This window comes from Delphinapterus leucas, unplaced genomic scaffold (genome assembly GCF_059928025.1).
Source record: "Delphinapterus leucas isolate spDelLeu-1000000601 "Yukka" unplaced genomic scaffold, BTC_Dleu_Yukka2 spDelLeu_asBTCV2_sq25, whole genome shotgun sequence".
Lineage (NCBI taxonomy): Eukaryota > Metazoa > Chordata > Mammalia > Artiodactyla > Monodontidae > Delphinapterus > Delphinapterus leucas.
In genome coordinates, this window is record NW_028322234.1 from 18,626,831 (window position 1) to 18,640,826 (window position 13,996).

The window sequence follows — 13,996 nt, forward strand, 5'->3', positions numbered from 1 at the left end:
GGGAGAGAAGTGCGCTGGGCGGAGTCTGCCCAAAGAAACTCACGGGCTAAAATTCAGAACCCAGCTGGGATGGTGCCAGCAAAGTGCTTTGGATGAAAAACAAACAGTTGGCAAAATACTACGCCTTAATGAAACTGAAAATACCTCCAGGCCTGTGTTGTTTTTTTTTTTTTACCTTTCTGTTTTTTATCACTAGATTCTTACTTTGCCGGAACAAACTGCTTGTCTTGAGTGGAAACGTTGGGAGCTGACACCATCGGATTTGAGCTCCAGGTTGGTGGTTCTGAGCCTGACACCTGTGAACTACCTAAACCTATGTGCAAAATTGAGTGTGCCCATGTGCTTGTTCTTGGGGACATCCGTGAGTTTCATCAGATTCTCAAATGACCCACAGAAGAGGGATTGCTGTGGCTTTGGGGGTGGGGGCCACAAGTCACACCAACATACCAACAAGTCCTAATCAGAACATGTGGATTAGCCCGAGATTTCTAAATCATAAAGATCAGAGCAGAAACCACTGAAACAGAATAGAAAAAGAATAGCGAAAATTGATGAAGCCAAAAGATCGGTCTTTGAAAAGATCAAAACAATTGATAAAACTCTAGCCAGACTGACCAAGAAAAAAGGATGACCAGTATCAGGAATTAAAGAGGGGATATCACTACAGACCCTGCAGATATTACAAGGATTAGATATAGGAACAACTCTATGCCCATAAAGTCAACATGAAATGGACCGACACCTGAAAAGGCACTAAAATGAAAGCTTACTCAAGAAGAAATAGATAATTTACATCATTTTATATCTATTAGAGAAATTAAATCTGTAGAGAAAAACCTTTCTTATTTTGGCTGCACAGCTTGTAGGATCTTAGCTCCCCCATCAGGGATTGAACCCAGGCCCATAGCAGTGAAAGCACAGAGTCCTAACCACTGGACTGCCAGAGAATTCCTGGGAAAAACCTTTGAACAAAGACAATTAAGGCCCAGATGGTTTCATTCGTGAATGTCCATCAAACATTTTGGGAAGAAATAACATTGGTTTAAAACAATCTCTTCCAGAAAACTGAAGAAGAAGGAACATTGCCCAACTCCAATTCCTTTTGGTATTTTCTATGTTTTTGACTGCTGGCTTACGCCCAAATTTCTTGGAATCTGGGGTATTTGATAATTTTGGCATCTGTAGGCCTCACTCTTCTTCACTCCACCCCTCTCCTGATGTTCAGGACACATGGAAGGGACTCGGGAAATGTTTGGTGACCATTGCAGAAAGAGTCCATGAAGGTGAATCTCAGTTCAGCCGCCACCTTTTCTGAGAAGTCCTCCTGATCATTCCCTTGAATGTAACCCCTTTCCAGTTTGATTTTCTTCTTAACACTTGTCACCAGCAGAAACTCTCATTTATACATTCCGTTACCCGTTTTTCTTCGGTGTCTGGAACTACACTGGGAACTCTCTGAGGCAGAGGCTGGGTATGTCTTGGCCACTGCTGCATCCTCTGCAGTTTGAGCTGTGCTGTCCAGTACGGCAGCCACTGGCCACATGTGTCTGTTAAGCTCCTGTAATGTGGCTGCTGGAATTGAGATGTGCTGTGGGTGTAACCGCACACCAGAATTTGAAGCCTTAACGTGAAAACATGTTAACATAATATATGTGTATATACATATATATGTGTATATATGTATATCTTAATAATTGCAATGTGAAAACACCCAATAACTTACATTGATTACATGTTGAAATGATAAATTTTGGATATGTTAAGTTAAAATAAATGTTATTAAAATTAATCACTTCAGGGAATTCCCTGGCAGTACAGTGATTAGGACTCTACACTTCCACTGCTGGGAGCCCAGGTTCGATCCCTGGTCAGGGATCCCACAAGCTGTGTGGCACAGCAAAAAAATTAATTAATTAAATTCAATTAGGTTAACCACTTCATACCCACTAGGATGACTATGGTCAAAAAAAAAAAAAAAGAAAGGATGATAACAAGTATTGGCAAGGATGTGGACAAACTGGAACTTTCATATAGTTGGTGCAGCCACTTTGGAAAAAAAGTTGAAAGTTTGACATTGAGTGACCACGTGGCCCAGTAATTCCACTCCTAGGTGTCTGCCCAAGAGAAATGGAAGCATAACGTCCACACAAAAACTTGTACACAGATACTTGCAGGAGCATGATTCACAGTAGTCCAAAAGTGGAAACAACTCAAATGTCCGTCAACAGATGATGGATAGACAGAATATGACATATCCACACACTGGAATAATATTCAGCCATGAAAAGGAATGAGTCATTGACACACATGGATGAACTTGAAAACACGGTGCTCAGTGAGAGAAGCCAGACACAGAAGGCCACCCAGTGTGATTCTGTTGATGGGAAACATCCAAAACAGGCAAATCTGCAGAGACAGAGAGTGGATTCATGGTTGTCAAGGGCTGGGGGAGGGGCTGGGGGTGTTTGACTGCTGATGAGGATGGGGTTTCCTTTCCAGGTGATAGAATGTTCTAGAATCCTCCTTCCAGCCTCCTTACAGGTGACTGAGGTTTGCAGAGGCGAAGCCCCCGACCAGGTGCCTGGTGGAGCGGGCACTCACATCTCAGTGCCCAGCCTGGGAGCCCCCAGGAGCCCAGTAAGAATTCTAGCATCATCCTCTGCGGGTGATGCAGGCCTTGGAGCTGCCCAGCTGTCGTGCTTATGTAAGGTTCATAGCAAGCATCAAACCCAAGCCAGGCTAGCACAGAGCCAGTTTTGGGGGACCTTCCCAAGCACGATGAGGTTGAGACCCCTGTGAGGGCTGCTCTAAGCCTCAGCTGCGGAGCTGGTGGGGGGGAGGCGGGTTGGGGGGTGGTGGAGTGCTGGGGGTGTTCCTGGCTTCTATACCATTTCTCTGAGTGGGGGAGTAACAATACCGTATGTCATCAAATATAAGAGCCATGGGAAGTGAGATATACTTTTACTTTATGAATCACCACAAAAAGAAAAGACTTAGCAGCCAGGGATGACACTTCGGACCTAGAGAGGCAGCATGACCTCTGGGACAGTAAACTGTGACAAATGGGATTAGTAATAGGCCTAAGCCATAGTTACAAATATTTACGGGAGCCCTGGGAAAAATGCTTTGCCAGCATGCTCTCACCCTCACCATTCTTCGGGTTCTGTTAAGGACCCTGGGTTACAGGTGGGGCCCAGGTTATATAGGTGGGGGGCCCCAGGATGGGGTCTCAGGTTACCATTGAGGGGCTCCAGTTTCTAGGTGGGGTCCCCAGGTTATGCGTGGAGGCTCTAGGTTTAGGTGTGGGGCCCAGGTTACAGATGGGAGCCCCAGATTACAGGTAAGGGGCCCCAGGTTACAATGGGAGGCCTCAGGTTATAGACGGGGGCCGCAGGTTGTAGTGGGGGACCCAAGGTTATAGGTAGGGGGGCTCATGTTACAAGTGAGGGGCCCAAGGTTTGAGGTGGGGACCCCAAGTTATAAGTAGGAGCACCAGGTAATAGCAGGGGGCCCCAGGTTATAGGTGGGTGGCCTCAGATTATAAATAGAAGTCTCCAGGTTACAGGTGGGAGTCCCAGATTACAGGTAGGGGACTCCTGGTTATATGTTGGGGCCCCAGGTCATAGCAGGGGGCCCCAGGTTATACATGGAGCCCTCTAGGGCTCAGGACTTTCCTCTGCCCCTGTCTCCTCCTGTGTACCCCATCCCTCTCACCTCTCACTTCTCCCAATCCCGCACAACTGTCACACACAGACACGCATGCTCAGCAGGGCCCCAGACTTGCTCGCTCCCTCGCAGCCCCCTCGCTGACCCCCTTGCTTCCCTCAGCTCTGATAGCAAGACCCCTTCACCCCTTCCGTGAGGACCGAGGAGGCAAAGGTCCTCCTGGACCCTCTCCTGGCCAGCTGCCCCACCCTGGGTCTCCTCCCACTTGGCGGGTCTCTTAAATGTTGGGCTCTGGGCCCCAGGACCACCCCTCTCCAGAGGCCCAGCTAAGCCCCCCACCTGCGGAGTGGGGCTCCCAGGAGCCAGAGGTGTCGTTTCAAAAACGGGGTCAGCCTCTGCCAGAAATCCAGCCATGGTTAGATTAGGGGCTGCGTCTGTGTGGGCCAGCGTGGCCGCCAGGGGGCGAGTGGGGATCGTGGCCGAGGTTAGCCGGGTACGGGCGTGAGCATGTGAATGTGTGCGTGAGTGTGTGTGTGTGTTGCCAACACGAAAAGCCACCTCAATGAGAAGCCCGCGCACCGCAACGAAGAGTAGCCCCCGCTCGCCGCAACTAGAGAAAGCCCCTGTGCAGCAATGAAGACCCAACGCAGACAAAATTAAATAAATAAGTTTATCAAAATAAGAAAAAAAAAAAGGTCCCGTTCCCCCCTGTAGTTACATCCCTCCCCCAGCCCTTCTCAAGTGCGGATCAAGTTTTGGCCTCTTAGTTTGATCTTCTCTGGGATGTCACGCGGTGGAATCAGACAGTAGGAACCTGCTCTCTTTCTTTTTTTTTTTTTTTTTGCGTTACGCGGGCCTCTCACTGTGTGGCCTCTCCGTTGCGGAGCACAGGCTCCGGACGCGCAGGCTCAGCGGCCATGGCTCACGGGCCCAGCTGCTCTGCGGCATGTGGGATCTTCCCGGACCGGGGCACGAACCCGCGTCCCCTGACTCAGCAGAAGGACTCTCAACCACTGCGCCACCAGGGAAGCCCGCATCAACATTCTTGAGAGCACTGACTACTTGTTAGGTCTGGATGATGTTCCTTCGTACGGACATCCTGTAGGGTTGTTTCTCATCCTTTGACCAGTTGAGAACCATTTGGGTTGTCTTCAGTTTTTGGTGATTACAAGTCATGCTACTATGAACACGTGTGTGCAGCTTTTTCTGTGGACAGAAGACGTCATTTCTCTTGGGTTAACACCCAGGAGTGGAACAGCTGGATCATCTGGCAATTCTGCATTTCACATTTTGAGGAACCGCTGAGCTGTCTTCCAAAGTGGCTGCATCCCTGCTGGCAACATCTGAGGGTTCTGATGGTTCTGCATCCTTGCCAGCACTTCGTTTTGTCTAAATTTTTTTGGTTTTGGTTTTGCCATTCAAATAGGTGGCACGTTAACACACAGGCATGCACAAAAATGTGGCCACATAGAGGAAAGGATGGATGTTCAGTTATGTGCTAAATAAATATAGTAGAATGTTAATCGTAGGAGATAGGTTTTGAGTTTTTAACCACAAAATCCTTCCAACTCTTCTCCACACTTGAAAATATTCATAATAAAAAGTTGGAAGAAATAATCCAAGGGACTTCCATGGTGGCGCAGTGCTTAAGACTCCTCCTGCCAATGCAGGGGACACGGGTTCGAGCCCTGGTACGGGAAAATGCCATATGTCGCGGAGCAACTAAGCCCGTGTGCCACAACTACTGAGCCTGCGCTCCAGAGCCTGCGAGCCACAACTGCTGAGCCCGCGTGCCACAGCTACTGAAGCCCGCGCGCCTAGAGCCTGTGCTCTGCAACAAGAGAAGCCACCGCAATGAGAAGCCCGCGCACCGCAACGAAGAGTAGCCCCCGCTCGCCGCAACTCGAGAAACTCTGCGCGCAGCAATGAAGACCCAACGCAGCCAAAAATAAATAAATACATTTATAAAAGAAATAATAATCATCCAAGGGTGAACTGGAGAAAAAACAAGGGGTGGGTACTGGTTGAGGCTGGATGCGGGGGTGCGGGGGGTCCATATACTTCCTCCTCTCCTGTGTGTTTGAAATACTCCATAACAAAGAGTTAGGGGGCTCATACCTCACGCCCCTTAGGATGGCTATGAAGGAAAAAAAACAGAAATAACAGGCTTTGGTGAGGATGTAGAGAAATTTTTGGAAGCCTTGTGGACAGCTGGAGGGAACGTAAGAGGGTGCAGCTGCCATGGAAAACTGCCTGGAGGTTGCTCAAAAAATTAAACATAGAATCACCATATGACCCAGCAATCCCACTCCAGCGTACATACCCAAAAGAATTTAAAGCAGGGACTCGAAGAGATATTTGCACACCCGTGTTCACAGCAGCATGATTCACAACAGCTGAAAGGTTAAAGCAACCCTAGTGTCCATCGACATATGATGGATAAACACAGTGTGGTCCATCCACACCACGTGGTCCATCCATGGTCATCCTCAGCCATGAAAAGGAGAGAAGCACTGATACTCGTTACCACGTGGATGGACCTTGAGAACACAAATGCTGAGTAAGAGAAGCAAGGCATAGAAGAACACACAGTGTGTGATTCCACTCATAGGAGGTCCTTACGGTTAAGATGCTGAAATTTATGTTATGTGTTATGCTATTTTATGTTACGTTACCCCTAAAACGTACGTTACATTACGTTCTCTAAAAATTTGGAGGTCCAGGAAACAGTCTCTGGTCTTCGCTGGTGGGACAAAATGGTCCCCCCAAGGGCAGTGAGGCCACATCTTCTGAAATGACAGACAGCGGCCAGGGCTTGCTCCCTGGTTCACTTGCCCACGTGGAGGAGTCGGGACCACGTGGCTGCCCCTGGCAACCCCAGGGGGCTAGGTCAGGATATTGTCTGGCTGAGATTCCTCTGGAAGGACACCCAGGGCACCGTGAGAGGGGGATGTTCATCTGGGCACACCTTTTTGTGGTAAAATACACATAATATAAAATTAACCATCTTCCCCATTTTTAAGCTGACAGCTCAGTGGCATTGAGCACCTTCACACTGTTGGGCAACCATCCCCACCATCCATCTCCAGAGCTTTCTCATCTTCCTAAATTGAAACTCTGTCCCCATTGAAACCCTGACTCACCACCCCTCCCCCAGCCCCTGGCCTCCACCATCTACTTCCTGTCTCTGTGGATGTGACACCTCTGGGGACGTCATGTGAATGGAATCAGACAGTATTTGCCCTTCTGTGTCTGACGTATTTCACTGAGCATCATGTCCTCAAGGTTCATCCACAGTGAAGCAGGAAATCTCCTTCCTTTTTAAGGCTGAGCAATATTCCACTGTGTGGATGGATCATGTGTGTTTATCCCTCATCCGTCGATGGACACTTGGGTTGCTTGCACCTTTGGCCATTGTGAATCCGCTACTGTGAACATTCACACACAGGCAGGTACCTGTTTGGGTCTCTGCTTGCAGGTCTTCTAGTTCACACCTGGTAGAAGAGCTGGTGGGTCAGGTGGCAATTCTGTTCAACTTTTTGAGGAGCCACAGACTCTCCCACAGCAGCTGCCTTCTGGATGTCCTTTTGACTCTTGAATTTTGAAACGAGGGAATGAACTACCTATTCAAAAACTTAAATCATCACAGGGAAACAAATCAGCAAGTTCTAGACTGTGGGAAACTTAACAGGAAAAACAACCGGGTTTCATGCATAAAAACACAAAGAACAAAAAAACCCACCAAACCACAGAAAAAAAAAAAATGAGGGGGGAGGCGAAGCTATAAATTAAGATGTGAGCGGCATCAGCTACATTTTGTTTATTTGTTTATCCATCGATGGGCATGAAGTGACCAGGTTGGACTGGGTCACCAAGGCCAGCATCTGCTGAGATGCTGTGGGCACCAAAAACCTTGGGTGAAAGAATGAGTGAGTGAATGAATGAATGAGTGAATGAGTGAGTGAATAAATGAGTGAGCGAATGAATGGAGTGAGTGAATGAAGGAAGGAAGGAGTGAGTGAATGAATGAGTGAGTGAATGAAGGAAGGAAGGAGTGAGTGAATGAATGAATGAGTGAAGGAAGGAGTGAGTGAATGAATGAATGAGTGAGCGAATGAATGAATGAGGAGTGAGTGAATAAATGAGTGAGTGTGTGAATGGAGTGAGTGAATGAATGAGTGAGTGAGTGAGCGAATGAGTGAGCAACTGGGGTGATGAAGGAGGAGAAAGCCTGCCCATGACCACTCCAGCTTGCTTAGGACTCCAGGTTCCCAGCCCCAGCTCTGGGTTTCCAGACCTACCTTGAGCCTCTGTGGGCCCACCTCTGAGATAAGCTTCTCATTCAGATCCAGGATCCCTGGGTGGCCAGGGAAGCGCCAAGGAAGGGGCAAGGATGATGGCCAGCCCTGTGGGAGCAGGGTCCTGGCAGATGAGCGTCCCTGGGGTATCTGTCCCCACCGTGCCCAGGGCTCTGCTCTCCCTGACAACCGCACCCTCACATTGATCCTTCTTGGCCTTAATGGCAGGGTTGGGGCTTGAGGGCAGCACTTACTAGAATCGGACACCTGTGGGGTGGGAGAGACATCTGTCAGTATTACCCTCCCTCCCGGGACCATTAGCGCATCAGCCCATTGTTGGGCTTTGGGAGCCAGAGATGTGGTGGCCAGCTTGACACACAGCCAGGCCAGCACAGACCTGAAATTCCGGGACATCATTGGGTACTAGCCCCCATTCTACAGTTGGGGAAAATGAGGCTTGGGAGGGGAAGGCTGGATTGGGGGTGGATGAGGGACCCACCAGCCCAGTGTGCCTGGTGGTATGGGGCATGTGGCTTTGGCTAGGGGTCATTTTGTTCCAGTCACGTTGTCCTTTCATCTCCAGTCACCGGAGCAGCTTCTGTCTTACCCCGGGGCCTTTGCAATTGCTTTTCCCCCAAGTGTCCACACAACTCCTTCCTTCACTCATTCAGGTTGTGGTTTCAGGTCCCCTGACCCTCCTGGCTAAGCCCCCACCCTGACACACACACACACACACACACACGCGCGCACGCTGCCCCCATCAACCCAGGCTGCAGGATCCTGTTGCCCTATTCGACATGATCTCACAAGGTTGTGCTGTGGTTCTAAGGCACAAGCATGTGCAGGTGCACAGGATTCAGGTGTGGCTTCTTCTCCCACCTGCTGCCTGGGAGAGCTGGAGGCCTCATGCTCCAGGCCACCTAAAGAGTGACAGTTATCATCATAGTGCTGACCCGGAGTTCACCTCTTGCTGGCTTGGAGGCCAAGGTCCTTCCTCCCTCTCACCAACCCCCTTTTTTTTTTTTTTTTTTCCGGTACGTGGGCCTCTCACTGTTGTGGCCTCTCCCGTTGCGGAGCACAGGCTCCGGACGCGCAGGCTCAGCGGCCATGGCTCATGGGCCTAGCCGCTCCGCGGCATGTGGGATCTTCCCAGACCGGGGCACGAACCTGTGTCCCTTGCATCGGCAGGCGGACTCCCAACCACTGCGCCACCAGGGAAGCCCTCACCAACCCCTTTTGACAGAGGGGACTCCTGGGCTCAGAGAGGTCCCTGCATCCTTGCCCAGGGACGTACATCCATGTAGAGCAGGGCTCAGCCAATCCTTTGCGTCAAGGGCCAGAGAACAAACATTTTCAGCTTTGCGGCTGGATGAACTCTCGTAACTGCTCAGCTCGGTCCGTTGTGTCACCGAAGTGGCCACAGATGATGCTTAATGGAAGGTGTGTGTCCGTGCCAGTGAAACTTTGTTCGTGGACAGTAAAATGTGCATTTCATGTCATTTTCATGTGTCACAAGAGAAGTCTTCTGATTTTTTTCACCCATTTCAAAATGTAAACATCACTCTTAGGGTGATAGAGTCCTCATACAGATGGACGGTGGCTGGACCAGGCCTGCAGACCAGAGTCTGCAGACTCCTTCAGGCAACCTCACTCTATTGCACTCAAGCACTGAGCTGCAAGACGGTGGTCCTTCTTTGCTAAGGCTGGAGGCTGTGTGGAGGACAGACCCTTAAGTGGCCTGTGATTCCACCTCCTGCTGGTCATGACTTGGTGTCGTCCACTCCCCTTGAGGTGGGCGGGACAAACAGGCTGTGGATGAGGTGACATCATACATGACCAGACCTACATCCCCTCCCTGTGGGTTTGACAAAGTGAGAAGCTGAGTTGGAGAAGCCCACGTGCAGCCGAGGGCAGCCTCCAGCCAACAGCTAGCAAGAAACAGGACCCTCAGTCTTAAAACAGCAAGGAAATAAATCCTGCAACAACGTGAGTGGGTTGGAAAGCAGCCCCCTCCATGGTGGAGCCTCCGGGTCAGCCCCCAGCCCTGGCCAACACCAGTGATGCAGCCTGAGCAGAGGACCCAGCTCCACCAGCCTTGGAAACTGTGAGATAATCAATGCGTGTGTTGTTTTAAGCCTCTGTGTTTGGAGAAATTTGTTATGCAGCAGCAGCTAACTAATACAAGCTATATGTGGGGACCATCCCAGCTTCCACCACTTGTCAGTCCATTCATTACTTTACATCCAGCATGTATTTATTGAGCACTACTGTATACCACTCATTCATTTATTGATGCTGCCCCCCCAAAGCCCAGAGCGGGATGACTGGCCAACCTTGCCCAGCAGGGGTCTCTGCTGCCCAGGGCTACTCCTCCTGTTTCCAATCCAGTCCAGAGGGTCCTTATCCCACTGGCTGACTTTATACACCCCACTAGCTGACATCATGGAGTTCTTACCCCATTGGCTGACTCCATACAACCATGTGATCCCAGCTCGGCCAATCAGGGCTTTCCCTTACCTGGCCACAGAGATTGGTTCAACAAGGACATATGACTAAAGTTGGGCCCCAGAGATTGGTTCAACAAGGACATGTGACTAAAGTTGGGCCAGTCAAAACCTTCCCTGTGACTTTTGCTGCTTTTCTTGAGGAAGAAGTGCTGACCTTCTTCTGGGGCTGTTAGGCTGATGGGGGGATTTGGTCTGGGGCTGCCGGCACCATCTTTGTCCCCTCAAAGGGGGAGACTGTTGAGGAAAAAAGCCAAGAAAGAGGATGGCAGAACTGAGAGATGGAGAGGTAGACAAATCTTTGCAACACTGTTTGAGGGTCCTGGATCCAGCTGAGCCTGAAACTGGCTGGACCAGGGACGGTTCTGCCCCCAGGGGACACTGAGCAACACCTGGGGCGTCTGCGGTTGTCAAGACTGTGGGGCTCCTGGCATCAAGTGGATGGGGGGCAAGGAGGCTGCTCCACACCCCACAGTGCCCAGGATAGCTGCAAAACACAAAGAGCCATCTGGTCCCAAATGTCAGCAGTGCTGAGGGGGAGAACTCTGAGTTAAATCTATCCCTGGACCTTTCAGTTCCATGAGCAAAATTTCCCATTTAAAAGAAGAAAGTGCCAGTTTCAGTTGCAGTTTCTGTCACTTGCAACCAAAAGATTCTAATCAAACTGGAGTTAAGACTCATGCAGGGGGTTTTGGATATGGAAGCTACGGTGGCCAGCCTGGGTGGGCTTCATTCCACAGGGCGGGGTGGGAGGACAGGTCAGTCCTTACACTTTCATTATTTTTAATAGGCTTATTTTAGATTTATAGAAAAGTTGCAAAGATGGTACAGGGAGTTCCTGTATCCTGGCACCCACTTTGTCCTGTCGTTAACATCTTCCACGAGTGACAATGACATTTGTCATTGATACATAGTTATCAACTAAAGCCCTCATTTTTTTTCCAGATTTCTTTAGTTTTTTCCCTAATGTCCCTTTTTTGTCCCCAAGACTCCATCAGGATCCCACATGACATTTAGTTGTCACATCTCCTTAGGTCCCTCTGGGCTGTGACAGTTTCTCAGACTTCCCTTGTTTTTGATGACTGGACAACTTTGGAAAGGGTTTGTCTGGTGTTGTTCTCAGGGTTCAACCGGGATGATGGGCTTGGGGAGGAAGACCATAGAGGGGAGGGGGCTTCTGATGCCATCACTTCAAGGGTCCATGCTGTGCACACCGATGATCACAGTCAGGGGCCACGGAACTTCTTGAGTGTGTTTGCAACTATTTTTTTTGTTTTTTTGGAGGCTTTACTGGGATTTGAATGCAACTTTAGTTTAGGATTTGATGACCACCTGGCTGTGACATCTATTACCCCTTTGATTGCCTTTTGCTTCTTCTTCTTTTTTTTAAATTTTGGTGAAATTCGCATGACATACAACGAAGGATTTTTTTTAATGTTATTTATTTATTTATTTATTTTATTTATTTTTAGCTGCGTTGAGTCCTCATTGATGGGCACGGGCTTTCTCTAGCTGCAGCGAGGAGGGGCTACTCTTCTTTGCAGTGCACAGGCTTCTCATCGCGGTGGCTTCTCTTGCTGTGGAGCATAGGCTCTAGGCACCTGGCCTTCAGTAGTTGTGGCACGCGGGCTCAGTAGTTGTGGCTCGTGGGCTCTAGAGTGCAGGCTCAGTAGTTGCAGCACACGGGTTTAGTTGCTCTGTGGCATGTGGGATCTTCCCGGACCAGGGCTCAAACCCATGTCCCCTGCATTGGCAGGCGGATTCTTAACCACTGCGCCACCAGGAAAGCCCCATGGACATGGGCTCGAGCCCTAGTCCGGGAAGATCCCACGTGCCGCGGAGCAACTAAGCCCCTGCACCGCAACTACTGAGCCTGCACTCTACAGCCCGCGAACCACAACTACTGAGGCTTCGTGCCACAACTACTGAAGCCTGCGTACCTAGAGCCCGTGCTCCGAAACAAGGGAAGCCAGTGCAATGAGAAACCCGCGCACTGCAACAAAGAGTAGCCGCTGCTCGCCCCAACTAGAGGAAAGCCCGCACGCAGCAATGAAGACCCAACACAGCCAAAAATAATTAAATAAATTTTTAAAAATAAATAAATAAAAAATAAAGTGTACAGGACAGTGGCTTTTAGCACATTCACCTTGTACAATCATCATCTCTCTCTAGTTTCAAAATATTGTCATCACCCCCTAAAAACATCAAGTGCCCAATAGCACCCACCCCCACCCGCCTTCCCAGCCCCGAAAACCACGAACCCACGCTCTGTGTCTGTGGATCTGCCTGTTCTGGACGTTTCCCGTCAATGGAATCACACCCTGTGTGTCCTTCTGTGTCTGGCTTCTCTCACTGAGCATCGTGTTCTCATGGTCCGTCCACGTTGTAGCGAGTGTCGGGGCTTCACCCCTTTTCAGGGCTGAGTGATGGTCCCGTGTGTGGAGGGACACATCATGTGTATCCGTTCATCAGCTGAAGTACATTGGGTTTGTTTCCACTTCTTGACTGTGAGGAATCGTGTTGCTGTGAGTTTGTTTTTTTAAACAATTTTTACCATAAAGTCCCCAAGCTCATACTGGTTCATGACAAATTCTCACAAAAACCCTCCAAGGGAGGTACCATGATTTTTCCCATTTTATAGGTGGGGAAACGGAAGCATGTAGAGATTAAGTAACCTGCCTGGGGTGACCCAGCCACTGGCAGAGCTGGATTTGAACCCAGGAAGTGTTAACCTCATGGTCTGCTGCTGGACCTCCACTCCATTCTGCTGGTCATTTTTGCAGCGCTGGGGACATGACACGACCATCAGAGAAGGACAAACACCCCAGACCAGCTCCAATAGCCACCCCCAAATTCTCACCCATTGGAACCCAGATTCCTGGCCTCACCCTGCAGATTCTGATGGGGACACCTGACCCAGGGCTGGGGAGTTTGGCTTCTCCCTCAACTTAGGGGATGCAGGAGGGTGGGATTCCACAAAGTTTTACAAATGCCCCCAGTGCCCCTCAGGAGCCTGGCAGCTCACGTGCCACTGGGGCCCGGACGTGAGTCAGCTTGGCCCCGGCTGGTTTGGAATTTCCCCGTGGGTCCGGGCAGATCCAAGGTGAAGGTTCAGGAAGTTCCAGCGCAGGTGACATCAGTGTGCAGGGCTGGCTGTGGTCTACACCCGAGAGGACAGGCCGGGGCAAGGAGAGGTTTGGTCCACCTGCTCAGACCCTCCTCTGGCCCTTGTGTTGCAAGGACTTGCCGGGAAAGGCCAGCATAGCCGTGCCCTGTGCTGCAAGGGTGTCCTGTTCCCTTGTGACCCAGGAGCATAACGGGTGTGCCCTGCTCTCTGTTCCATCCATTGTGCCTGGCCCAGGATGACAAATGTTTCATGGGTGAACATGTGGCCTCAAACTTGCGGTCAGCCTCGTCTCTGTCCCCTGCGGCAGCCCACCCACCTCCCTCCCGGGGCCCTCTCCCCCTCCTATGCCCACCCTTGCCCTAGCTGCCTTTCTGCTGGTGCTCTAAATCCTCCCTATTTTC

General features: G+C 50.2%; 1 protein-coding gene across 1 annotated transcript in view; it reads left to right on the forward strand.

The window, feature by feature from the left end:
* Window positions 1-9,374, forward strand: part of LOC115802303 (uncharacterized) — a 10,538-nt gene extending 1,164 nt beyond the window's left edge. Inside the window, exon 3 of the mRNA XM_089905032.1 lies at window positions 197-9,374. Coding sequence (XP_089761158.1) covers window position 197 — 1 coding nt within the window. The 3' untranslated portion in view covers window positions 198-9,374. The remainder of the gene's footprint in view (window positions 1-196) is intronic.
* Window positions 9,375-13,996: the final 4,622 nt, after the last annotated feature.